The 27,908-nt window shown below is 34.7% G+C and overlaps 3 protein-coding genes across 4 annotated transcripts; 1 reads left to right on the top strand and 2 right to left on the bottom strand.

Annotated features, from left to right (window-relative positions):
- Positions 1 to 1,823: 1,823 nt before the first annotated feature.
- LOC105563524 lies at positions 1,824 to 9,280 on the bottom strand. The gene is made up of 9 exons (XM_012015160.1): positions 9,239 to 9,280; positions 8,838 to 9,035; positions 8,393 to 8,752; positions 7,892 to 8,060; positions 6,571 to 6,683; positions 4,759 to 4,890; positions 3,531 to 3,767; positions 2,274 to 2,416; positions 1,824 to 2,167 (listed from the first exon to the last, which is right to left on the bottom strand). The coding sequence occupies exons 1-9, from the start codon at positions 9,278 to 9,280 to the stop codon at positions 2,080 to 2,082; spliced, it is 1,482 nt and encodes a 493-aa protein (XP_011870550.1). The 3' UTR covers positions 1,824 to 2,079.
- Positions 9,281 to 18,852: 9,572 nt separating this feature from the next.
- LOC105563507 lies at positions 18,853 to 25,943 on the bottom strand. Of its 2 annotated transcripts, XM_012015142.1 has the most exons (5): positions 25,863 to 25,943; positions 22,182 to 22,240; positions 21,664 to 21,834; positions 21,191 to 21,394; positions 18,853 to 20,016 (listed from the first exon to the last, which is right to left on the bottom strand). In XM_012015142.1, exons 2-5 carry the CDS (start codon positions 22,230 to 22,232, stop codon positions 19,705 to 19,707), a joined length of 738 nt encoding a protein of 245 aa, XP_011870532.1. In that variant the 5' UTR covers positions 22,233 to 22,240; positions 25,863 to 25,943; the 3' UTR covers positions 18,853 to 19,704. The 2 variants fall into 2 exon arrangements, with proteins under 2 accessions (XP_011870532.1, XP_011870533.1); XM_012015143.1 differs by lacking the exon at positions 25,863 to 25,943 and having other exon boundaries at positions 22,182 to 22,310.
- Positions 22,885 to 27,735, top strand: LOC105563506 (late embryogenesis abundant protein, group 3-like). The gene is made up of 3 exons (XM_012015141.1): positions 22,885 to 23,492; positions 26,410 to 26,714; positions 26,785 to 27,735. Exons 2-3 carry the CDS (start codon positions 26,447 to 26,449, stop codon positions 27,432 to 27,434), a joined length of 918 nt encoding a protein of 305 aa, XP_011870531.1. The 5' UTR covers positions 22,885 to 23,492; positions 26,410 to 26,446; the 3' UTR covers positions 27,435 to 27,735.
- Positions 27,736 to 27,908: the final 173 nt, after the last annotated feature.

Below are 27,908 nucleotides of genomic sequence, written 5' to 3' on the forward strand. Positions count from 1 at the left end.
TAATTGCATTCTGAAGCCATCTCGTCCCGTAGTGCAGTGAAAAAATATGTAGTCAAGTCTTTGCGCTAATGTACTACCTCATAATTGTACCTACTTAATCATTAGCTATGATTTGCGACATGAATGACAGAAATGAGAGTTGATCGCACGCGAGACTTAACATTTGTCGCGTATTACCCATGTACATGTATGCGACTCGACTTTATTATTCGCTTACGTGTCACCATGGATTTATTACAGCTTGTCGTGAAACTAGGTGTGACAGCATCTATCTGTACGAAACGTCTTAGTTAAAAATCTATTCCAAGGATATTTAATAATTCTATTTTAATACCTTAATTGCAGCTTCGTAAATGCCGCACAATGGGCGGCCCCTCTTTCTTCCCGCGTCAGTGGTTGTGACGGCGCGAGAAAGTTGGCGTAGAAAAGATTTCAATGTACCTCGAAATATCACATAGCACATAGCACAGCTTGAGGTGCGATTAATTTCTACTGGTGTTGGACAATCCCATAACAATTTTCCAAATCATTCTCTTGTTTGATGTTTGAATAAACGAGCTGATATGAAGAAATGTTGCTTATGCGTCCATTGTGCTGACAAATATCTTTTTAATTCTGTCTTGTCGTTGCATCGTAGTTGGTTGAAATGCACATGCTTGTTAACTATATACATTTTGATGAAAATGTATATGGGTCTGGCAGAAAAGATATAATGCGATTGTTTCTTGTGAATTTACCGTATATCCTATTTTATCCTACATAATTATGTGTAACATTATTATTATGAAAGACAACGATAACTCTTGCAGCAATGTAATCGTCACCAAATGAATGAATAAAACTCTCTGGTGTGGTAGTTCCGTTTCCGTGAATCTGATATTCAGGGTGATCTATACCTGTGTATATTCATTATTAGCTTCGAACGGCCTAGAGAAAGGGCGGCTCTTATCCGGCTTTGCGACTTATCCGGCCTGCTGCAAAAGACATTCACAACCTTTCGATAACGAAAGTGAGCCAAGTAACGTCCTTGACTTTACTTCCTAGTTCGCGCCTATGTAACACCTATTTCTGATTTTCGCAAGAGTTTGCAATCAAGTTTCTCTTCCCTGGCAGTTTTAATAAATTAATACACTCTTGGTGATATTCCCACAATTAAAATATCCGTAACATCCGTTGTCCTATACTTACACACATTCACACGCGTACACGCGAAATTACGCTTTACACAATCATTCGATATATTAATACAATTATTATGCAAAGACTAGCAACAACTACTACTACTTTGGCAACGTGTCTTTTGATAATCGTTTAATTCAGCATGAGAAAGAAATATTTATTCACCAAATTGACCAACAATACTCTCTGTGAATTTGTATCCATCCTTCTCTCTAGATAATTAATGGCAATCGAATGTTTACGTGTGTGCATCGACCATCACAGGAGACGTACAAATGTATGCGGAAGCCAGAAAGTCCCTGCCAACATTTCACACAAGATGGAGTACGATAATTAAATCATTAAATCCATTGGCATCATATCCAAGTGAATGCAACACACAAGATTACTTGCTTGTATGCAATCCCGATTACTTGAGGTATATCGGATGTCTTATAATTTTGCATATTATTTGCTAGATCCTAAATTGTTAAATTTTCTACAAAGTATATAATCAAAGGAGATACAAACACAAAGAGATGTAATTTTGTGTGATAAGGAGAACAGACATTAATCTCATTCATTTATTTGCTCACATATTTGCTTTAAAATGATTCCTCCCTGTATGTACTCTCTCCACATGCCTTTCACTTAATACTCTTTTAATATTCGTTCCTCGACGAATGCAATTGATAAACTACCTCCATTGGCAGGGAATGTCATTTTAACAAGTTGAAATGGAATATTTATCGTGCTACAAGGAGAAATAACTTGCACTGTTGATTGTAAATAAAGTATTAACATTCCTGTATTTATTCTTTTATTACTAATCTTGACAAGAGACACACGAACAAATATAAATAAGGCTTGTAGAGAAATGTCGTAGATGAAACTTATCAGCTACACGCAGCTAATTAATATTTAAAGTACGACGATCTGCAATCTTTTCCGAATTGCGTCCTTTGTCTCTTTTGGTACATACGGATTCTTTAGTGGGTCTTCGTTTACCCTGCAAATATAACACTAGTAGATTAGTGAAACATGATTCAAAATTATTACAAACTCTTTTCACATATTCTATGAATGCATCTCTGTTGAGATTATTCGAACTTTACCTATAAAGAGATAGCGCATTGGCGCAATTAACATTGTACCACCAGTCGCACGCAAATTCGTGTTGATTAAAAAGCGTTCCGTTGGTGCATAAAAAGGAGGCGCCCTGATGCCCCTCACGCCCATCGTGGCAAACGTGATATGCCTGTAACAATATTATTGTGTGTTATACATATACTCGTATACGTAACGCACATGCGCACGCAAGAAACACACATGCACTAAAAATTGAAATTTGTATATCAATAATATAGGTACATAGAGTTGCCAGAAAGAACACACAACTGTCAAAGTCGGTACAAGCCGGCCGAATAAGGCTAATAAGATGCTTTTTGGTTACGTAAACGTCATAATTAAGGAATTAATGCGAAACATGTTGTGCAAGCTTACTGAAAATAATAGGAGCGACGTGAAACGGTAGGGAGGAAGACAGGTTTAAGGAAATACAAAGGAAACGAATGACATTCTTGAAATGGAAAGTTTAGCGCGCGCTCTGGAAATCAAGTTGCGATGCATGACGGGGTATTTGAGTCACGTAACGTCATTTACTATATGTCGGTGCATTTTATTGTTTGTGAAAGAATCAGCAACATCTTGTATCGCTATGAGCTTTAGGTGACTTAGACTTTGGACGGAAAACATGAATGTCACAGATTCCAGGCAAGAGACATCTTTTTGGAAATTCTAAAGATTATCGAAAAGACAAGAATCACGAGTTCGTAACTCGACGTATCTCGAAACACCGAGAGAGGCTGAGTCAAGCTCAATTACGATAACAATTTGCCAAGACTGTTCTCCCGCAGAGTTTGTCTTTCACTAAGGCGAGATCAGTTCTTACTCCCGCGTTGCCTTGAGGTTTTAATAATGCCAGTCCGTTCTCTTACATAATAAATCCGCTCTACTTTGACCGCGCGCGGCTCACGCAGCATGAACCGTGGCGCGCGGTCGAAATCACTAGAATGATTTTACCTTGCTCTCTAACAATAAGTTCCAGCTTGTACATACGACAGAATAATATCAGCAACATTTCTTTGCGCCACGCATCCACGTCTACCCCATTCTATACGCAGATATTGCAAATATAAGGATAATGCCTTTGTTATATCAAACGTTTACGTTTTGTACTTTTGCTTGTCATTCGCTCCTTAAATAATGGCCCATCACCGAAAACTTTTTGCATCAAGATAATTAAATCTGATTATTTTCATAAAAACGTACTAGTAACAGCGTTAGCACGAAATAGAAATATGATTAGGTACCTGACAACCGGTTTCCACGTTTGCGTACATTCCTGGTACGACTGGAACGTGTGCGCAGGAAAAGCTCGTAGGCGGCACTGTGTGATAAAGGGGATAATCTATTCCGGGGATTCCAGGTATCTTGTTCAAATTCTGATCTTTCTTCGGTTCCTCTTTTACGACAATGGGTTGGCGAAATCCCACTACCGGTTGGAAATTTTGATATTCGTCATAATAATCGTCCACTATTATACGTCCCTGCGAAATGAAAATTCACGGTGATTAATTATCAATCAATATCAAGTTGGAAAAATAAAATGTTCAATAACAAGTTTAGCTGTTACACAGATAGACATTATAAATAGACAGACAGACAAATTGTTAAGAATAACTTGAAATAAAGTAATGGATGACGTTTTTCTAATAATGTAACAAGTAATCTCTTCCTACTACCGGATCATAACTCGCTTTCACTGCAGCTTAGAAAAAGTTTGAAATCCAACAGAGTGTAACGAACCTACGCGAAATGTTGCCTTGATTTATTCAAAGCCAAGGACGTTTTTTTATCTCATCTCTTTATATTGCTATTTTATTACAAAGCGAATCAATTCGATGCTTTACTTAAATACCAAGAAATGGGGTCAACGCGTTTAAATACAATAAAAAGCACAATGCGGCGCGCACACTTATAACGTATAACGTAAGGTACATGTGGCTATGTACGTGCATGTTGCCACAACATTTTAATTACTTACTAAAATTTTATTGAATCACGTGTATTTCGGAAAAATATCTACCATTTTATTTATTACAGAGAGAGAGAGAGAGAGAGAGAGAGAGAGCTCAGAATTGGTGATGTAAAAGCAAATTCCTTTTCAACTCTTAAAAATGTTTAGTAGATTAGAAATGGGATGGAAAAGGAATTTTTTTGCATTTTCTGCGCTATCTGAATAGTGATAGATCTCTAAGAACACAAATGATAAAAGTTCCATGTATAGTATTACGGTTCTCTGTAATACTGCACATTTATATGTATATATTACAATTGTTTTACTAAAATGTCAGGGAAAAAAATATATATAATCCAACTGAAAGATTGATTATATTTTTTTGAGATAGTTTGTCCATCAAATAGTTAGAATATACGAGTATGTATGTAGTTGAGAATATATGTACGTACAAGTTTTAGTTATAGCATATAAATATAAACAACGTAGAATTATTTTTGTCAAATTAAATGGAGATTTACCTGTACAATGATCGAATAGGGCGCTGCCATAGCGGCGCACAGAAATATCGCAAATATAGCACGACTTCTCAACATGACTGCACCGAGTTTGAATATGAACGAAACTGGACCAGTTTCCGCTGTGAGGCCGTGCTAGGTATACGAGACATTATGTCACATAGAGAAAGAGAAAGTCTTAACCATACGTAACGCGAGAGGTTGAACCCCTTCCATTATCACCCTAAGAGATACGCGTCATTGTCGACTAATTGCACATTGTGAAACAGAAATTTGGTCAAACCATAAGTTGTCGACATCGTCGGAATTGTGTCGAAATTGGTAAAACTTACAATGTAAGACTAATTGTAAGACATAAAAAAGTTTCATCTTACGATTCTTCTTTTCAGAACAAAATGTTAACGGCAAAAAGCCAGAACACAACGAGACAAAGAAAATAAATATTTTTATATTTCGGAAAAATTAAATTTTGATCGAATAATATTAATTTTCGGTTATTTATTCACTGGCGAAAAGAAGATTATATTATTTGTATATAAAATTCAATATTTTACAATAAAAAATTGTGTATAATACTTTTAGCAGACCTTTCTAAACCAGAATTATATCTCTGAGTTTCTTGCGAGAAATTACAATTACACTCGCTAATTTTAAATTAATTGAGAAAGCTATCAATAAAAATGTATTGTGCGGTAAAACATTAATATTCTGTAATTTGCATTAATATTCCGAGTAACTTAATAAATAATATACATTTAAAAAAAGAAAAGAAAAACCATTATATCACCATTTTATACTTGACATATTTATCTGTCTGTAGTTTTTTGAGATATTTACTTATGTATCAAAATAAGACAGTATTATATCTGGTGTATTCATCTCTATAATTTGTCATTTTTAACGCATACTGTCTCGGAGGTTCAAAGAACAATAATAAAGAGAACAAAACAAAGTTTGAGACCGTTTTATTTTTATTTTATTTTTGCACATTGTTAATTGTTCGTTTTTATAACTCTTCTTGCAAATTATAACTTTTTGGTTCGTTGTAATTCTACTAATTATTCATAATTAGTATGTAATTCTAATAATTAATAATGTATATTATGTTTCTCATTACAATAAATATCATCAAAAGTGAGAAGCTTGTCTAATTTTGTCTAACAAATAACTAAAGTTTTCAAGTTCTAGCATATTTATGTTTTTTTTTACATTTGCGTTATATAATTAAGCCTATTTTACATTTTTATAATAATTATTGTCTCCGTTTACTCATCAGTGTAATTTTATATTACCCGCAAGGAAAGAAGAAATCTATCTCATCGACTACCTTGCGGACGGCAGTCACTGAAGATTATCGCCCTCTACAGATACATACAAACAGTCTGCGATATCTTGATTCTTTTATAAATAAACATATAGAATTATAAATACACAATTTCCCTATTTTAAGGATGAAGTCAATTTTAATTGAATCTTAACTTGTAATTGTTATGTAATTTACATTTTAATAGACTGTTAATTGTATAGTAATTTACATATCTGATGAGAAACAATAGAGAAACACACTTTTTCACTTTCAATCTCAATGAAAAAAAGAGGTAGATGATTTAAATTATATGTTACTAAATTAGTATATTAAATAAGATTCAATTTTATAAGTAAAATGTTTATATGATTATAGAGGTGTCTCTCTCTCTCTCTCTCTCTCTCTCTCTCTCTCTCTCTCCCCCTCTCTCTCATTAACCTGAATTGGCATCCGCTTGTTACTTTTATGAATTTTATACAAAAATAATGTAATATTTATTTTGAATTTACTTTTTGCACTGTACGGTATAGAACCATTCGCATCGGTTGTTTGTCTCGCAAAACGCAGTGCCTGGTGGACATAGTGAGGATGTTTTCGACCAATCTGAGCAATAGTGAAATACCTGAAAAAAATAAAAATAATAAAAATAAATATCAAAAAGATATATGCCTATAGAAATCTAATTTCACAAATCTTATTCGCAACAATTACACGCACCTAACAATGAGTTTTCCACTAAACAGATTTCAATTCAAGAGCAATAAATACATGGTGGAAACAACAGATGATAGGCAACTCTCCTCTATGTATAGCTGTTACACAATTACTATCAAATCAAGTAAAGTCGCTCTCGGCAATTATACTCGCGTATATAATGAAATATTTATCAATAAGAATAAGATAGATAACAATAGGAATTATTACCGTATATTAATTTTATCAATTTATATTCGTAAATTATATTTTATAATAAATTTATTTTCTATGCCATTTTATACCTAGTCGTTACAAGTTTTCATAACGTGCGAGAAAATCGACACAAATACAACAACGCAATACGAGAATCGCAAACTGTTGCAATGTATGCCGCAATTCTGTCAGCTGTTTCGTCAAAGGAGTAACTACAACATAATAGATGACGTTGATCTAGATCGCCCTGCATCGAACATAGAGAAATCCGGATGGACCGTATATACACTTCACCCATCGCGAAAGTTTTGAAATCGCTCGTTGCTCGGAAACAACATCGTGACGCTTACGATACGATTAATAATATGCTATTGCTCCATGACCTCGCAGATTGAATGTCTTGTAAGATAAGATCTAGTGATTTATTCACGTGAAATGTGAGACGCTTCAATAGAATTTGTGAGAAAAATGTAATACATATAATATATGTACATGTAAGCTAGCAAGTCGGAAAGTCTTAATAAACATGGTCTGCCAATGAGCATACTTGTTTATGCAGCAATGATCCCGATAATCGTAGCAACGTGTTGGCCCGCCAGTTTACCAGACGATTTTTCTTAAAATATTTTATCCTCTTTTTCAAGACCCTATTTAGCGTGTAGTTTGAATACATAGATACAATGAATCAGAGTTTTATTTTTATTTGGTCTTTATCTATTTGTATTTATAATTCGGTTGAGCGTGATAATTTCCAGATGTTATCTTTCCATTCATTTTCATCGCTTTTACAGGAATAATAATAATTAATATATTATAAGAAAGGATAGGAAACTTTTTCTACTTGGCATTTGGTTTCGACGTCTGCAAACATTCCCTTCCTTCCATGGCAAGAAAAATTAGTTTGCGGTATATTCGTAAGACTTGTATAGGCAGAATCGTAAGGATTGTCGACATTCGACATCGGTAGTTTCGATTCTTGATATTTTCGAGCCTGGCAATACTGTTGATTTCTCTCGCTATTTTTCAAATCTACGTGCCTCAGAGATCGTCCATGAAACTCATTAAGAAATCCTTGATAATCTGTAATAATCTAGCAAATGATGTATGACTTGAGTCAGGTTGACAACACATAACAGTAGCATGTATTTTTAAATTGTATAAAGTGATGATTGAGGTATAATTTTGTAAATATCTAAATAAAGGCTCTTTACGTCATAGATACACGCATTTATACGATATTTAGTAGGATTTGCCATGATTGAGAAAGAGTACATATGTACATTTTTCATGTTTATTTTTCTTGACATAATATTTGCATTATGAGAAATCGTGTGTAATTAAATGATACTTGTAAATAATAACTTGATTATCAATTCTCGATGTTTTAAAAATAAAACAAATCTTAAATAAATAACAAGTTACCTGGTGCGAGTCGAAGAGTGCGAGATTGTCGACAAAGTAATCGTCAAACGGTTGGTATACGGTGTCCCACTCATATCCCGTCGTCCAGCTTGATAAATCAATGAGATCTCCGTCAGCCGGAAATACGAGAGGCGCTACGATAGGCTTATAAACGCCCGGTTTGATGGGCGGTGCGATCGGCAGAAATTGTTTATAATTCGGATAGTTTCCAAGTTTGACGTTGACAAAATTGTTGGTTGTCTTGTGATTCGTGTGCATAAATGGTCTTCGTAAAATGTAAGTGGTGTCGACAGTTTTCGGGTAATTATATTGAGCTCGACCTTCCGGCGGTACGTATCGACCGTCCGATGTTAGATAAACCTTGATTAGATGGGAGTTAATGAATCATTAGAGATACTTTCCAAGTATCCGCGATATTTATGATATAGCATATGCACGAACGTGCCTTAATTATTTCCGGCATTCTTTGATTGGGATAAGGATGCTTGTGAACGTGCCGAGCATCCAAGACGACGCCGTCCGGTACGGTAATACCCTCCTTGTTCAATCGATTCAGCGCCAGGCGATCTGTTCTGAAAGCTTCCTCTGGAATCTTGCCACCCAACGCTGGTAGCACTTGCTCTCGAAAAATTTGCCGCTTTCGCTGCAATGACAATCTTTCGCGATTAATTGTAAGAGCGGTATTTCACGCGGTCGATCGTAAGTCGTAATCTCTGCACGATATGGTATACCAATTACGAAAATACTTGGCAAATATAACAATTCAAATCGATTTTGTTGCTCCGCATTGCACCTTGCAAAATGTCAGTTATCTTATTTAAAAACCGAGTATAAGTGCCATCTTACACTTTCACCGCGACTACACACAGAATTACGTCTTGGAGTCATCATCCTTCGACGAGCACCGATCTGACAAACCTGTCCGACTAATCGCGTCGCGTCGTTTTGTTTTCATTATTTTGTAATTTGAGAAATTACTGCGATGCCACACAATAGTAATCGTTTAATCTTTCATCTTTCATCTTTAACGATTCTACAATGACTACAATTATATGTATAATATAAATATATCTGTATGTATTTTTATTTTATCTATGGTACATTTTTTGCATCACTGGGGGAAAGATTGCTCATGATTCTCGGTTACTTAACCTTTTCTGCATTAATATGCCTCGACAAGATTGCGGTTGCCAACAACAATCGACACCAATATCCTTGTCTACTTATTTTCATAGTGATGTCGCTTGCGGGTATGTCTTCCGTTTGCAATTATATCATCGAGCGCATCCTTTTAATCTCGCTTTGATCTGAAACATTAAGTGTGCGCTTCGTAAGAGATACCTCTCTAATTAATTATCACATCGCTCGCATAACTACTCTCTCTCTCTCTTCCTTTCTTCTCTCGGTCTTTTGAATTTTTCTAAACGATCCCGTCATTATTTCATCAACCACGTGCATGCTAAGCTCTTTGTTATAATATGAAAACTGACGTGCTATATAGAAAATGTAGGCATGCGGGCCGCTGGGTAATATTTAGGGCAAACTATACGAAGATCGTGCTAAATTTTCCTACTTTCGTATCTTTACATTATTACCGAAAATGTATTATATAAGCTGCGTTTCGTCATTATCGGTAACTTGACGACCCATTCGTGTAACAATTCATCCATTATCTTGCTTTCCTCACGCGATTACGAATAATAAATGCCTGCACATTTTACAAGATATGTAAATTACGTGAGGTAATCTGTTTGCAACTACAATTGTGTTACAGCTTGATTCCCACACTCGTAATATTTTCTCAAGTTTACGTAAATCTAATTAAGTATAACCAACCACTTTTTTCCTCACGAGTATTGATCCTTTTATTTCTTCTATTTTATCAAGACAAAACGTTGAGTTATTTAAATGTGGGTTCGTGCGATCGGTGATCACATTGAGTGCAAATATGTCGGTACTCGACTCTCTATTCGAGGAAAAACCATTGAAGCGTAAACAATATTTTCTGCATACGTCAGTCAGTCTAGTTTTTATTAAGAAAAGCAAATTTGAAAATTTGCGCTATAAAATCGCCCTTGATGATCAAGTTTGAACATTCTATTTAGAAATCAGCGTATCCGCCACCTACGTGTTCACGATCGTGTTCACCGCTATCCCTTAGCCTTGTTCTAATTACGTCTCTGAGATATAAGTTACTGCAATCTTCTTCATCTCGACTCACCGCTACGTAACGGATACTCGTATGTGGGATGCACGAAAGAGATTAATACGCTGGAAATGTTCTCTATCGATTTTACATTATGTATACTTAATTAACAAGTTCTTGAGCAATATCTCTAAATGGTTTAATTTCTTTGTCAAATATTCCGCGAATTTTGACGTATCTATAATAAATTTTATTATACCACCTATATGTATGTATATTTTGCTTCCATCTTATCAATATATTTAAAATTATATATGTTGTCTAATAACTAGAATGCAAGGCTGAAAAGAAATATACTTGTAACACTTATTCTTAGATTTCACTCTCATTTAGATTTGAATTACAATTCTTTGTTTTTACAGTCACAATAACGAGAATCACTCTCTTGTAAATTTACGCAAGGTCATCGTAAACGTATTCTTACTATACTTTAAACAAAACAATTGTTTCGCGCTAGATTCATTTGTCTTGTCACGGCATGGCTCTTTCTTTTTCCCTCGCCTTCTCCCTTCTCCTCTCTTTCTCCCGCTTCCTTTTATCTTTTCTCCAGTCACGTAATTAACACATATTATAATATAATAGTTTTTTTAGTTTCTATAGCAATTATTATTAAATAGCAAAATAAAATGTATGCATTTTTGATTTGACAATCCGTCACAGCTCGTAAGATATTAAAATTGAACTCTCAACGGAATGGAAAGGAATGGAAAGTTTGAAAACAGAAATAGAAACACAAGTTTCGCTAGTATAGTAATAACTGTCGCAATCGTATCGGTAAAATGTAACATTTAAAAAATAATAGCTATAGCTGCAGAAAAATAACTACTACTTTTCATCGTCGCAAAAATATCTGTGTAGAAATCGATGATCGCAGTGGAAATTACAATGAAAGGAAATGAAAGAATTCACTTTCTATATAACTTGAGACTAATTTTCGAGCGGCGAACAAATGACCTCACTATCGAGAATGTACTTGTATAGACAGGTTTAATTTTGACGCGGTTTAATCTGCACGGTCGAGTGGGTTTGTGTGTGTTTGCAATCAAGTTTACCTTTCTTCTTGCTATAAGTCACGATACTTTTACTCATGTAACGCATCTTTCTCCATTGCTCTTAAAACGTCAGCGCTATCGAATATTTGTATTATACTATTTACGTATCTTTACAAATTATGAAATTATGTTTCGAGGATTTTTTACTTTCACGTTATTGTATAGTAGTAAATAGGGATGTATCTTCGGGAAGATAGGGACTAAAACACACCACTTATTAATTTTTCGACGAGAAAGGATTCGAACCTGAGAGATTTTCCGCTTGCCGGGTGAATGCTCTCTTCCTACTGAGCTATCCGGCCTACGCTTCAACTTGTCTTGCCTCCTTAATTTTATTGAATAAAGTAGGAATAATATGCTAACGAGCGATGCATGGTATCTCAATCAGTGGTTTGGTTAGAAATGGAGAGTGGCCACTTTGACGCATACTTAACAATCGCGTTGCACTTGAATCAGCGGTAAAAAGAGAAATATGCCACATACTATTACACGAAATTGTAGAGAATTTCTAACGAGATAATTACATGTATCTTTCAAGTTTGCGTCACAAGGTTTCTTTTATTCAATTATGTGATCGATATTTAATATTTAGGATTGTGTTAACTTTACGGCATGATAACGACATGAATAATTTTAAGGAGACACATTTGTCTAGTCAGTGTTTATATTGAAATAGTTTCCGTCTATGGCAAAAGTATGTCGCGCAACCATGTAAACGAGTACATGCATTTCACTACAATGCAACAATGCAATCACATAATGGAATGGAATTTGTACCGTCGCGCGTCGTGCAATGTATTATAATTACGTGATACATAACTTTTTCACAAAATGTAAAAGAAATGATAAAACAATGTATACTATATAATTTAAATTTGGGATTAAGTAAAATAAATGAAATAACGCGAGAGCGGAGAAATGTCTGTTTGTCGAACTCGATGCCCTTCTCCACTGTGGCCCCAAGTAAAAGCAAACTCAAATATCCTTTCACACGAGCGTAATTGCATCGGGCGATCATCAATTTGCGCTCGTGTTAAATCATCCATCCGGATGTCCGTATCGCTTAGATTCTGTGCGAACTTTCGCTTTCTCGCGATCGAGATTTTACGTGAGCCTAAAGTTGCCACTATAGAGCGCATCTGTAGGTAGACGCCACGTAATCGAAGAAAGTCGAAGAATCATGCAGGATGTTACGTTACTCTTCATGCTTTGCAATAGATTTCAAGTATTTTACATCTCCCGACGACACGCGGACAGCTAAATCGAGGACAATAATTTCCTACTAAAACTAAACTAATTGTTTTTGTCGTCGATTATTAATACGCTGCAATCGAGTGCCTTCTGACAATGATTATGTTATATAGTAGTTTTACGCATTGTTCTTTTATTTATTGAAGGTTATTCTTACCTTTACCGTTACGTTTCGTTACAAATACTATAATGTACCACGAGATCGTGGAATCTGCATGCTTTTCAATTAATATCGCTCGAGAAATGATAGCCTCAGTTCTTTTACCTTTTCTTCCCCTTTTTACATATTGCGGACAAATTGTAATTTCCTTTTAATTTCCTATGGAAAACAAATGCTCGATGCCTTCTAATCTGTTTCACGTCTTGAATAGAGAAGGATAACGAATACGTAGGTGTAGGTAAGGAAAACGAATTGATTTACGTGTTTATTTTCTCTATCATTATTGAAATGAAATATTTTATTTCAATATATTATGAATGGAGATAATATTAATATGCGATATTGTAATCATCAACATAAACATAAATCTTGTCGAAAAACGATAATTATAAAATGACAAAGATAATGCATACCTTGGAAATTTGTCATCAAGTTTCCTCCAATATCTTAAATAAAACGCACACTCTTCGAAGATTCACGCTTTGTTCGTAAATAAGGCTACTAAAGAATATTTTGGAAACAAGTTGTTCCGACTCTGAAAAGTATATCTCCTTAAAATGCACACTTGAAGGCAACTGGTATATTAGACTACGATATAAAGACTGAGTCAGGAAGTTGAAGGATGGTGAAGATGATACTGAGCCTGTTGGTAAGAGTTCGCCGCGTGATATACTCGGGGAGGTTGAAGCACGTGAATTGTGTTTGAAATACTTTCACTAGACGATCGAGATCGTCACTAGTCGACTCTCTCTGTCTCCATTTTCCTTTCTTCCTATTATTATTATTATTACTATTATATATTGTTCTTTCCGATTGAGTAACAATTTGGATGATCCAAGTCGCGACAATTGTCAGGTTGTTTTATTATTACATTACGTTTTCTTGTTACAGTTATTTGTATTAACGAGCACATTTTACTTCTACATATTTATACACACACACAAATAATATAATAAATGAGACGCTTGTGTGTACGTTATTTATTCCTATTATATTATTATATTCTTCAACAATATAGCAATAGTACTACAACAAATTACGTTGCTCACACGTATGATCATTGTTGATCTTGATTTGATTCTCAGGAAAAAAGTCGAAAGAAACGAACAAGAGATTTATCCAGCGTTACACGTATTTTAATAAGCTTCTGAGAAAACTTAGGTATACTCTTTAATTAAAAGTAAAAGAATGATGTAAATGACATAAATCATTACGAGACAAAATTTCTTCTCTCTATCGCATAATGGATTCTACCATATAACATACAAGAGCCGTCCGTCCTAAAATTACGTACCAATTATATCAGTGCTTTGAAAGTTCGTTATTTTATCGATTTATTCTGAAAATTGTGTGATTTAGGATTTATGAATGATACATACACACGATTTAATAAAAAGAAAATAACATCCTCACGCATGATTTTTATATTTGCATTGTTCTCGTAAGGCAATATGTTTTCAAGCAATTAGTTAGCAAATAGGTTGAATAATCCGATTCGGCCATGGGTATTGGCCCTTTTCAAGTGCAATCAATAGATTCTAGTCGGCGTATGGCATGTGGTCAAATGCCATGAGGCCCATTGAACAGACCATTTCTGCGGCAACCACCGAGATGTATGGCTCTCCAGATTAGGAGTTAAACAATAGATTGACAACACCTACCTACTGTTAGAAAACAAATTCTATCTCGAAATTTTTAAGAAACTCTTGAATAAACATCCCCCTATCGAGCTGTTCGGAATCGGTGTTAAACTGTCCTACATATCTATAAGAGGAGTCACGACCAAGTTCAAATCTAGAGCAGGCTCAGGTCCAACTTGTAGTGTCATTAGATGATGATTGTGTGAGATATGAGAAAATAAATTCTAGGTATGTTTGTAATGGTAACAAATTGTACATTTATGGAGCCTTATTAAAAATAAGTGCTTAAATAAACATACTGTATTTAAGAATATATCATTTGTAGAGATTTTTAGAGAATGTATGTAGTTCGAAGGGTAATTACAGCGAACGCGACAGGAGGAATTAATTTAGGCCAAAACGTAATACAAAACAATTTGCACCGAATAATAAGTCACGTTTCTGCATTTATGAATGCTTTATCAATTTCAACCTATAAATTAATCAGCAATATAGTTTTCAACAAATAGGATACGAAAGTATAAGAAAGGAAGTAGATTTATTCGCAACTCTAATACTCTAATATTATGTGTATAGTTAAATGAATGATCACTTTATTAGGTAACATAATTCTAATTTAAGACGAAACACAATAATTTATTGTGTCATACATATAATTGATTTATACGACATTAATTTAAATAACATATCAGTTTGTTGAAAGTATTAGCTTTTTATTAAAAAGCGGAATAAAGCATGACAGGTCGCCTAATCTTAAATTTTGTCTTAAATATATTCCGAGAAATAGCAATAAAAAAATAAGGCTATAAAAATATAAGATTTTGACTATTTGCAAAAAGGCTTTGTGATATTGCCTACTTGGAATTATAATACAGATACGTTTTCCTTTTTTATTAATTCCCTTAGGAGTATAGTGTAAACCGTAGAATCTTAGCCTATTGTAGTACCGGAGTACCGCAAAGTGGTACCTACAAGTGCTTACAATTAGATTCAAATCACAGTAACCAGGAATACAGATTCATGCATGTGTCTCCATCTCTCAATGAATGAATACTAGCACGACTCAAATTGCAACAAGATTATGGTTTTCGACTGTAGATAAAACAACAATTAATAATCGGCTGAAATTAATAATTTGCATTAATTAATTGAAAAGAATTTTACGCTGAATATTTAAAAATATAATAGCTTATTTTAAAAGAAATTTAATGCTGAAATTCAATTCAATTATTATTTATTTAATTAGAAAAATATGAAAAATAAACTTTACGCGAAATCGAAAAAGTGAGCTCGTAATATGAGGTACCCCGAGAAATTGCTACTAAAGTATTACAATTAGAAGTTTATTAAATGTTTATAAAGTACAAATATATTTTATAATAAAGAAACTTAAATATTTTTAATCTGAATCACGGAAGTTTGTCGTTTTGCTGGTGGTGTTGCTTGGATTTATGTATTATTTTTATTAACAGCTACCTGCTCGCGATAGCTAACACTCGAGCATATATTATTTTGTACGAGTGCCAGCTGAATATCCTATTATACATATAGTGTACAAGCCGCACGCCTTGCGGTTTTGCGATCACCAAATCTAATCTCTACAACTAAAGTATTTTCCCGCTTTAATACAATCTTACTCTATCGCTGCACGTAGAATTTATTGCCAAATATTTATTTATTACATAATACACAAAGTCTAAAAACACTCACCTCAATAGAACTTCAATTTCTTAAATCTTTTTTCATAACGACTACACGCACGATCGAACAATGAATTTTTCACTAAATAGTTTTCACTCCAAGAGAAATAAGTTGATGGTGGAACCAACTGGCGCATATTAGTTTAGCAGAAACTTTACTATCTTATTGTTAGTAGCCTTACCTCATAATACAGGTATCTCCTCTTTTAAAGATGAAATATTTGCAAATAGTATTACATTTTTCTTATTTATTTGTGTTACCTGCTATAATAGTATATACATATATTATTAAAAATATAATATATTGGAGCAAAGAAAATAGATATCGTTTTAGTCAGCTCATTTGTGACACGCCGTAAAATACGGTGTCTGCAACATGTCAACTCTATTCTTTGCTTCCTCGAGCAACTTGTCCCTCTTATCGAGCTTTCTCTGCGAAACATCGTAACGTGAGTTTTTCGTGTTTCAAAGACAAATTCTTCCTATCGGCGACAGTTTATCTACCACCATCTTTATTTAAGCTGCATTTAACTCGCGCAAACATATTACCCAAGGGATACTATAAATATATCGCGTCAACTTTTAACCATTAATTTTAATAATTAAACGGGAAGAGCTTCGTACTCGAAAAGTGATTTTCTACACTATTCCACAGTTTTTAAGTGTTTCAAAGCCGCGATATCTTTTGATGTGTTGCAATGAATTCATTGTAGAAATTTTCATTAACAGTTCTATTAAATTCTATATTTTCTAATAATAAGAATTAATTTATTTATAATATTTTATAATCAATTTTAACCATTTCTGTTTAATATAACAATTTCTTTATAAATTTAGTTAAAAGAAGTGAAATGTGATAATGTCTAATAGAAATTTTTATAAATAAGGATTAATTTAAAATTCGACACAGAATGTATGCTCATAATTTTAAAAGAAATGCAAAACAAATGGCTCTCTCTCTCTCTCTCTCTCTCTCTCTCTCTCTACATACATGTTAATAATATATATAAAACAGAGTGGTAAAATTGACAACATGCCGGTAGTGAATTATAAAAGTATAGGATCTGCGATTTATATCAACTTAAGCATGAGATATATGTTCGTATCTGTGCCCGCGCGCTTATCATTGCTCAGAAATCGTTAAGTATTCTCGAGTGAATGGCTTTGAATAGCAACGAAGTGATTGGCTGTATAGGCGGAACTAATGTTCAAAGTAGTGTTTCTAGACAATGCATATATTAACACGATACCATGCCTACGTCACTCGATTCATTATGCAATTGCAATTGCATTATGCAATTAATTAATTCAAACGTCTAACAAATGTCTATTAAACTGTACACGTGTGTGTATCATTGTGTGCGATCATTAAGAATTTACTTAAATTGAAATTTAACCTACATTTATTATAATCAAATCAGCAACTACAGCAACAAGAAGAAATCAATTATTTAACTTACTTTGAATAACTTTGCGTGTTCTATATATTTGCGAAATAATATTTAACTAAATTAACTTAGGTTGTTGATTAAGTTCAATTGGCATTCGTTCGTTGAACGTTTCCTTATTACGCCTTACGTCCTATAACTTAATTGCATATCATTAGAGTTGGTGTTAACCCCGCCCAAGGTAATAGACCGTGCATATTTGGTGCATTGAAAAAATCTTTGACCCGCCTCGTTCATTCACAAATGCCTTGGGCAATGAATTGGCCTTGCAAATTACTAAGAGTGATTCGCGTGATAATATCGCATAACAATGCCATGTTTAAGCATAATCGAAGGATTTCGAGTGAAAGTATTACCCTAACGTGAGAGCGGTTGCGACCTGAGGAAAATCAACTTTTTGTCCGGGATCAAACTGATTTCATTAATAACTACAAAGATTTTGATTTAAATGAAGGAAGAATGGGAAGAAATTTAGCCTATGCTATTGTAATCGTCTTTCTTCTTTCTTATTAATCTTTTTTCGTGTTCACTTTATTCTATACTGATACAATATCACTCCTATAACAAACATATTAAACTCTGTAAATATATTATCTTCAAAATAAATGACTTGGCAACTGGCACATGCTTATTTTGAGAAATTTTGTACAATTGAATACTGACAACAACATCGAATTTGTTGTAACAATTAGCTTTTAATGACACTTTGCGACCGCTCACTTTGAGATAAATCTCAATTAGAGACAACGCAAGAAGAATGTCTGCTTAAAAAGCCTTTTGCTTTTAAATCTTCAAGTAGCCTTAAAAATTCACCGCATCATATTTAATTGTCTACACACACATATATATATACAATCTTCTTGGATAATAAAAATACGAATCAACGATTGATATGACGACAGCGTTATGAAAGGGCTAAATATAAATCAAGGATTTACAAATCAAGGATTCCGAGAGAAAGTCTTTTTGCCGCGTGTGAGATAAATCGCAATTAAAAAAAAAGGACTCGTTATTATCGTTCAAAGTACGAGCATCGATAATTCAAATAGTTTTTTTGCGCTTTTTTTAAAATTAGATAACGAGTACGCAATTCTATTGCGTTTGTGATATTGCAACATATGGACAAAGGTGCGGACGAGATGCATTTGCGGCGTTCTAGAAAGGCAAGCGATAACCGAAGCGTGACGCTCGCTTCACTTGGTGAACTGAATATATATGTATATCACGATTTCAATGTAAATGTCAGCGCGTATACAATGTTACGTTAAAAATTATTAAGAAAAATAATAAAAAATTTGACTCATCTTTTCTCATCGAGAGACAATTGTAACTTTCTTCGACAATGATTTTATTATTTTTGTTTCATTTAGTATTTGTAACATCATCATAAATGTACGTTTTCCGAAATTATTAATTAATTACAAATATAAATGGAGAAAAATATTGTATTTTAAATCAAGATGTATTTGTTTCCGTGCATAAGGTCAGTTCTTCTTCCTGCAAATTATGTGCAAATTTCTGCAGCGCTGACTAAAAATATCATGATATTTACATTTGCTATGTCGCGTGAATCACGATTACGATCATGTATTAATGGAATTTACACTGCAAAAATATATACGGTAAATATTGATCAAGAATATGAAATAAAGAACAAAGGAGAGAAATTAATCGGATCACCCTTATATTAACATTGTTGGCAATATCATATGTTGTATAATTGTGTAATTGTTGTAATAATTGTTGTTATTATTAATGTTATTATTTTTAAGAACGTACGACGAATTTGCTAATCTCGCTAGTAACATAATTTGACATAATTTGGTGAGAATTGTGACAAGTGTGTGTGTGTGTCTTAAGAGGAAGTTCGTGCTACACCCAGTCGCGTCGCACGCATCTTTCTGAGATGTGCTAGTCTTCTTTTATTCCTAGCAGCATTCGCCTTCGCCTCATGTGCAGCAGCATTGGCTTTGGCCGCTGCGCGATTCGTGTTTGCAAGATCCTGTCGAGCACTTAGTAATTGATTTGATAACTCGTCCACTCGCCTCTTGGCCGCTTCCAGTAATTCCTCTTTTTCTCGCAGCGATTTCTGTGCCCCGTTGGCGACTGCTTGCGCGTTCGCCGCATTCGATTTGGCTGTACGTACTGCATTCGTCAATGTCTTGAGCTGCATTTCCAGAAAATTGTTAATTGCAGGCTACATGGGATCAACGCTTTCTACATTTCTGTATAACTGAGCATTATTGTGTAATAAACGTTTTATAGACATGTAAAATGGAGTTTTTAACACAGCAAACTGCTGGAATCATTTTCATCCTTTTCTATTTAAGATATTCAATCAACATAAAAGAGCCATTTCTTTAATATATTAAAGAGAGCGGACATTCTCCATTCTATACGTATACAATAGTAGCACCTGATGACGATGATGACGATGATGACGATGAGAGAGAATAACCAAGTACTATTTTTCATTTTAATACAAGTCTAATTAAACAGATGGTTTTATAAGCACTTTAAGAAGAGAATGATATCATATATGTGTACAAATTGGTGATTTGTAAGCCTCCTTTCTCTTTCACCACGGTAAATGTCAATCAAATAATATCTCATGCAACAAATTTCTTTACAATAATGCATATTTTATACGTATAGCAATTAAATTGATTAGTAAGATTGCTATAATTCTAATTAATGATCCTCGGCTGTGACCACATAGGTACGCGATTCGACAAATATAGCGGTATTATTTACAACTCAATATTAGGCCGACCATCTGCCGGTGATGACCGATCAGTTTCGCCAAGTGGGATTAACAAGAGAATATAAGGAAATTGAAGAAATCAAGGGAGGAAAAATTAACAACTAGAAAAGGTCAATATCAACGTCTGATCGCAAAAACGTGTTTAAATGAATAATAATTAGATGAGTCGTTGTCCCTGTACAGAAACGGGTTAGATTAAAAGTTGCTCATTCGAAAGAGTAAACCTCCCACCTAGTAACTGTATGTCTATTGTTTGTATCCCACCAAAATCGATTTCAAGCAAACATTGTCCGATCGCATTAATGATATCACTAGCGCAACTTTCATCAAGTTTAGTACTTTACTTGATTGTAGTGCGAGTGTTATTTAACGATACCTCGAGAAAGCTGTAGAAGACAAAACATATTCGCGAAGAGGGCAGTAGTAGAATAGTGGCAAAGAAGCTCGGGAAGGGCAAAACACCGATAGAGGAACGAAAGAAGATGAAAGCGTTTGAGATATTAATGAAAAAGAAATTAGAAGAAAGGAAAAACATCCGTGAATCCTTCGAAATGTGCGTCTTTTACCTATCGTATACCTGATCTTGTGACTGCCGTGCCGCTTGGACCGCGGCGTTGATGTTAACCTGCGCTTGTTCCAGGGAAGACGCTTCTTCTCGAACAACCGATCGTGCCTCCTTCACTTCCTCTCGCAGCTGTTCGACCATCGTTTCCTTGTCCGATAAGGCGGCCTCGGCGGCTTTCGCAGCTTGAACCGCCTTCTCCGCCAGTTGAGCCTTCACCTATTACGTATACATGTAGCGAATTTCCTTAACAAAATACCAATCTTAACATGTAATTAACAAACGTTTGCGCAAATTGTTGGCGCGCCGCTAATTTCACAATAATTTCAATTTTTATCCAACAATATCCGTATGGATGCAAATCTAACAGGAAATTAGGAAGAGTGACATTCTCTTAGCTCTCTTGATTATTTTTGTATCTAGGGGAACAAATACAAAAGCAAAATGCATTGTAATGAAATTAAATGAAATATAACATAATTAGGTACTTGACGCGCTGCTTGCTGACCAGCGATGTTCTGCGCTTCAGACGCGGCCTTCGCTTCCTGCGCGGCTTTTTGTGCGATATTGCTCGTTTTTTCAATAGTTTTCTTCTGTAAAGCATTCGGTAAAACGCCGCGACAGTTTGCGCTTTCAGCATGACGCGTGTCTCTTTGACTCTGTAATTATTTCAGAAAACAATACTACTACATTTCACATGTCCTTTCTAGTGGTATTTCAACAATTGGTGCTTGTATTAAAAATATTAATTACAACGTCCATTTGATTATGGAATATTTTGCTACATCAACTATTCTGCTGTTGTAATATTACTGAAATGACAGACAAAGCAGGGTCTTTCGAATTTGACAAAGTTTTTTAACAATAATTTAGAGCTCAATGCACAATAATAAATTAAGATGAGCAATTATGCACATTCGTGCGAGCGTAATTTGTATACGCCAACATTTAAATTTTATTAATATATTAAAAATTGTTTATAAAGAAAAAAATATGTTAAACTTACCGTACTAATGGGGACTTTATGAATCCGTCCACAATCGGATATTACGAACATCAGTATGACTAAAAATTGACGTTTTGGTTATGGTAGAAATGTCAATTATTTAATATAAAATGATGAACAAAAAAATTAATCATAAAACTCGTACTCACTGATATAAAAAATATGGAAAATATTCATTATGCCGAGTGAATGCACGTCAAACAATCGTAATAAAATTCGATATAAATTCGCACCATGTATGTCTTGATTTGATGACGAAAACGGCTAAATGATTAGTCCTTTTTTTCGATATATTTCATGATATTGTTGTGTGAAGTTATATATTATTCTCCAACTTACATTCAGTGCTTTGTATGTACAATGCATGTGCAAGTATGTATACATACATATATTATAGAGGTAAATATTTGAAAGAAAATATTGGGCTATTTTTGAGCGCAGCGATAAAGAACAAATTTATATGATCTGTACTCTTTTTACATTCTTTTACGTAATCAACACTTCCTTAATCCCACGAAGAATCTCGCGGATAGAAATCGATATCTAACCACACAATCTGTTCTCTCTACAAGTAAGCATTACATTGTACCGCAATTGTAGAAACTATAACAAGTTCAAATTTCAATGACCGCTTGGCAGGTGCGCGCGTGCGATTTGTCATCATTTTATTAATTTTTATTAATTGCAAGGGATTGCGGAAATAATGTATATGCTTTGAAAGAGTAGAAAAATTCAGGTGTAAGAAATCATTTGAAATAATTTTATTTGAAAAGTTCTATCAATTAAATCTCTTTCATAACATGTAGCGCTTCTATTTTAAATAAAGCTTTAAGTAAAATGATACCAAGTATCGTTCTATTCAACCATTTGTTAGGTATTTCAGGAACATATTACGATGGTACCTTTATTATTCTTATAATTCAAATGTGTGTGTGTGTGTTTCATTTTCATTCAGCGTTTTTACTCGCAACTTTTTTTTACATGTATTATATAATTTTTTATTGTACACGCGTAAGTTCATTAACAATTGCTTATTTTGAAAGTTTATCTCAATTTTCTTTAAACATTGCAGTGTAGGTATAATATTTGAGAGAGAAAGAGAGAGAGAGACACGCATAATGAAACATAATAGGCGGAAAAGAATATTGGCAGGGCGCTATTTTGAACGTCTGCAATCCCTTCCGTGACTATAGATTAGCTGGACTAGACAGGAGCTATAAGAGCTCCGATGAACGAGTAACTGGTATCAGTTCTCAACTCCTTCGAGCAAGGACAACTATTCTCTAAGCGCTTGACTGGCACGGCTGTCAAGTAAGTATAGAAATTCTTCACTAACTGTCTCAAGAAATCTCTTCTGTGTTCGTGGTTTGCTTGGAAATAATGTATATAACTCAAAATAAATATCGCGACAAGAGTAATTTCAAAAAGACGGAAAATTTATCAAAATATTTTACGTAAATCAAAAATTCAACATTTAAAAATAGTATCATATACAGCCTCTTCTTAATTTTTAGTTATCATAAATAATATTTACCCATTATTATAAAGATTCATTTTAAATTTCCTTTCATAATCAAGAAAATATTTTACATGACTTACTTGTATAATCAAAATACCTATGTGGTCTGTTTAATGTAGACACTTGTAGTATTCCTGGTGTTTATACATAGACATATTTTATAACCATCTGTGTAAAACTTAAATATCTTCAATTAGAATTAATAATGGCAAAATTGTTTTTTATCCAAATTACACGTGATATCTTTACATATTTTTGAAACATTTTTATGATATATTTATCAATTATTATTTATCTGCCTAACATATATTATTGCATACGACCAGATTGTTAGTTATAAATTGTGAAAACATAATAAAAGAAGTTAATCTAAATTCTTATTCATTTTCACTAGATGCATTGAGAGCTAAGAACTGCTTGAATTGCTAGTTTTTCTTTAGTAGTTTATGGTCTTTTCGTTCTCTTTTAATCCGAAATAATTTTCAACGAATTGTTAGAATAAGACACTTTTTCAGTCGATTGCATACATTATTGACATCCGCTTGTGTTTTCTCTCATTTCTCTCTCTCTCTCTCTCTCTCTCTCTCTCTCTCTCTCTCTCTCTCTCTCTCTCTCTCTCTCTCTCTCTGCTTAACATTCATATATAAACAGCTCATACTAATATGATTATATTATTAATATAATAAATAAGTCAATAAATCAATTGGCTAATTACATTCAATTAATGCTAAATTTCTTATTAAATAAATGTTACGTAATTATGTTGTCCTCTTATTATTTTGTAGATTAAATCTTGTGTTGTAGATGAAATAAAACAATGATAAAAACATTATACGCTAGTATTGATTTGTTAATAATTTTACGAGTTTGCTGATAACACATATAATTTATAATATTTATATGATATACATATATCATAATTAAAAAAAAAATTATCTTTTGATAAAAAAAAATGGATGCTCCTTTTCTTGCATATTACAGAGATACGAGGGATGTTTTAACAAATTCCTACACATTGCAATTAATTTTACTAATTTCATTATTGATACTGTGTACAATGCAATTCATTGAGTCATTCTCCGGCCATGGTAGACAGTGTACATATTTGATCTGTGTGCCGTTAATTTTCTAATCATGTATATTTTTAATTTTTAATTTATTAAACACGTTAAGGTCGACTAAATCTATTGTGTACAATGCAATTTTATATCGGTTTGCATATAAATCACTTTTGAATTTCCGAAAATAATGAAATTTTTAAAATACGAATTAATACAAAACATGTGTCTCTTTCCCCTCCCCTTTTCCTCGTTCATTCATTCTACGTGTGTGTATACATATGTGTTGCGAAAGAGAGAAAGAGACAAAAACAATTGATCCATAGAAAGGATCTTCCCACACTTGAAACTTGACTCACGCTCGAATGTGTAATATGTAATCAAGTGCATCGATTTTTAGTTTATGCAAAGTCGTGTCGTAATCAAAATACCTCCGTAATACAGGGACATGTAACTAGGGTATGGAAAAATATTTTATTTCAAGGACAAACGTAAACATAAAAATGGCAGCATTGACATAGATACACGTGCGTACGCGCACGCATAGTTGTCTAGATGTGTTTGCGTACATATCGTAATTATCGTTTAAACTCGATTTTGAACTCGATTAATTAGCGTAAATTAAAATTCTCGTCATGGTCGCAAAGAAATAGCTTCGACTACTCTGTGTGATTATCCGATAGTTGGATATTTGTATGGGTAGAGATTCAATCAAGTCTCGTATGAGATATACGTCCCATGATATGAATGACGTGCACGAGCGCTTTTCAGAGCGAGACGAAACCGGGTTTCCGATTTTAAGCGATCGCGGTGCATAGTTGCGACACTTGGAAAGGCGGTGTGTTATGCGTCACGTGCACGTCGGTACACGGTCATACATTTCGATCCTCAATATAAATAATAAAGCACCTTTGATATAGAAAGAATATAAGATGAAAAAATATGACTTTTCTCTATTTCATCAATCGATGGCTAGTCACGGTCGTAGATAAATTCAATGTCTTTATGATGTTACTGACAGTAAGTAAAAGTTATAACTTTAATTAATTTGATATTTTTTTCACAAAATAGATTGAAAAACGACTTATTTCCAGAGATATATACTTATCGTATCGGTGATCACTTTTGCGGTTGCGTCATAGTTTTTATGTATCGCTTTCTCCGATCAATCGATCGATTCAGCAGTGGTGCGTTCAATTATTATACAACACTGAATACCGTATCATCGTCGCGACAATGGTCCTCTTTCTTCACACTTGAATCGATTCGAAGCAATCAATCAAGCTCATCGTGCAGTCATGCACGTCGTAGAGCAGACTCGGAAGAAATTCTTATTCTCCAAGAAATGAGTATTTCTGGAGAAAAACCAATTACGAAATCAAACCAGTGTAAATGATATCTGAACCGCACCGCCACACTTTTCACATTTTTCCATCAGACATTTTCGATGTACAGGTAGTAGAAAATTGTCCTCGACGAAAAAAGAAGAAATAATCACCTTTCATTCAATAACGTAACTTGATTTCGAGTCAATTATGAGATAAAATAGGTACACCAAGAGACCTTTACCTATTTGGAGAAAATGTATTAATTTTGATGAATTATAGAAACTAATTGAAATGGTAAATAAAACTTTTCCCATTTTTTACAGATATCCATTAACCACAACTAAAATCTCACGTTTCAACATGAAGATCTTGTTGATGTTTTTGGCTTATGTGACTCTCGTGTACTGCGGCAAAACTAAAACTAAAAAGCAGATTCACGATCAAGAAGTGATCGATGGTTATGAATTTGATTACGCGGGTCATGATGCATCCGCGCTAGGTTTGATCGAGTCAAATGGTCCTTATGTCGAAGCTGCGCCTGTCATAGCAGTCGCTGCGAGTGGTCATCGTTCGAGTCTCATCCGACCTGGTTACAGCGTGGGTGGTCCTTTGGCCAGTATAGCTAAGGGTTAGATACATTTATATCCGTCCTTGTCTTATTTTTATACGTTATTCATATATCTGTGTTCTGATTGTAGGAGCCGCTGACCAAGCTCACACACAATTGAATCAGCAACCAGCGGCCGCTGGACAGGCGGCGTACGTAGCGAAAAACACCCTGGCTCAAGCAGCAGCGCAATCCGCGGCGACTGCCGCTGCAGCCCTAGCCGGCAAGCAAATTATAGTGATGGGTCTGGAGCAACAGTCGAGGGATGCGCATGTCGCGGTGGACGGTGAGAAGCAACAATTGCAGCAAGCTCAACGGGCGGCCACAGCTGCGAAGAACGCGGCGCAACAAGCGATGCACCAAGTGCAAGTGATCACGACGGCGTTGAACGCGGCGCAAGCAACTGCCGAGCATGCTGCGCAAGCGGCAGCCGAGGCCGCGGCCGAGCTGGCCGCGCAAACGACGATGGTAGGCCAGGCTAAGGCACGTGCCGAGGCGATCGCCGAGCAACTCGCGGCAGCCCGTTTGGACTTTGAGACGACGCAGGCTGCGGCACAAAAGGCCGCCAACGCCGCTCAAGCTGCACAGAGCAATGCCGCGGCCGCGGCAGCGCACGCGGCTAATACCGCGGCTGCGACTGCAGCGGCACACCACCCGGTCTCTCTGCACGACGCCGAACCCTTCGGTTTGATAAACGCTTTACCCGTAGAGGCCTATGAATATAAGAGTTATCACCTCTAATTCTAAGAGAGAGGGGAGAGAGAGAGAGAGACTCGCGACAATCGCGCGCTCGTCAAGTGTCTACTTGCCCGGCCTAACACTGCGCGCAGCGGCATGAACAGCCATCCTTTTCCTTTTCTATTCTGTATCAGACTCAGCGATCATATGTCACTGTGTTCACGTGCCAGACTGCACAATAAAATATTGTTGCCATTCTCCGAGCTCTCTGTGTGTATACCTATTCTCTTTCCTTCTCGAGAAGAATGTCTCATTCTATTCTTCACTCGCCTCCATTTTCTAATCATTCCCTCACAAATTTTACTTCAACTTTTTCTTAATAAGAAATATTTTATCGCCCATCTCATTGTAATCAGTTTATTCTCAACATTCATAATTTTTATGTTTCGGCAAATTAAATTACAAATAGGGTACAGTGCATCGATATAGAGATTGTATTCTTTAATAATTTTATTCTTATCTTCAGAATATTTTATT

This window comes from Vollenhovia emeryi, unplaced genomic scaffold (assembly GCF_000949405.1).
Source record: "Vollenhovia emeryi isolate VEMERY1.0 unplaced genomic scaffold, V.emery_V1.0 DF939175.1, whole genome shotgun sequence".
Lineage (NCBI taxonomy): Eukaryota > Metazoa > Arthropoda > Insecta > Hymenoptera > Formicidae > Vollenhovia > Vollenhovia emeryi.

Bases quoted from the DNA above. Each gene is read 5' to 3' on its own strand.
- LOC105563524 (XM_012015160.1), bottom strand. From the start codon at position 9,280: ATGACTCCAAGACGTAATTCTGTGTGTAGTCGCGGTGAAAGT. The intron at 9,036-9,238 runs GTAAGATGGCAC...TTGTCATTGCAG, and splicing joins TGTGTAGTCGCGGTGAAAGT to CGAAAGCGGCAAATTTTTCG. The intron at 2,417-3,530 runs GTACCTAATCAT...ATATTGTTACAG, and splicing joins ACGTGGAAACCGGTTGTCAG to GCATATCACGTTTGCCACGA.
- LOC105563507 (XM_012015142.1), bottom strand. From the start codon at position 22,232: ATGTTCGTAATATCCGATTGTGGACGGATTCATAAAGTCCCCATTAGT. The intron at 21,835-22,181 runs GTAAGTTTAACA...AAATAATTACAG, and splicing joins ATAAAGTCCCCATTAGTACG to AGTCAAAGAGACACGCGTCA. The intron at 20,017-21,190 runs GTATACGATAGG...CTGGAAATGCAG, and splicing joins CACGGCAGTCACAAGATCAG to CTCAAGACATTGACGAATGC.
- LOC105563506 (XM_012015141.1), top strand. From the start codon at position 26,447: ATGAAGATCTTGTTGATGTTTTTGGCTTATGTGACTCTCGTGTACTGC. The intron at 26,715-26,784 runs GTTAGATACATT...TTCTGATTGTAG, and splicing joins TTTGGCCAGTATAGCTAAGG to GAGCCGCTGACCAAGCTCAC.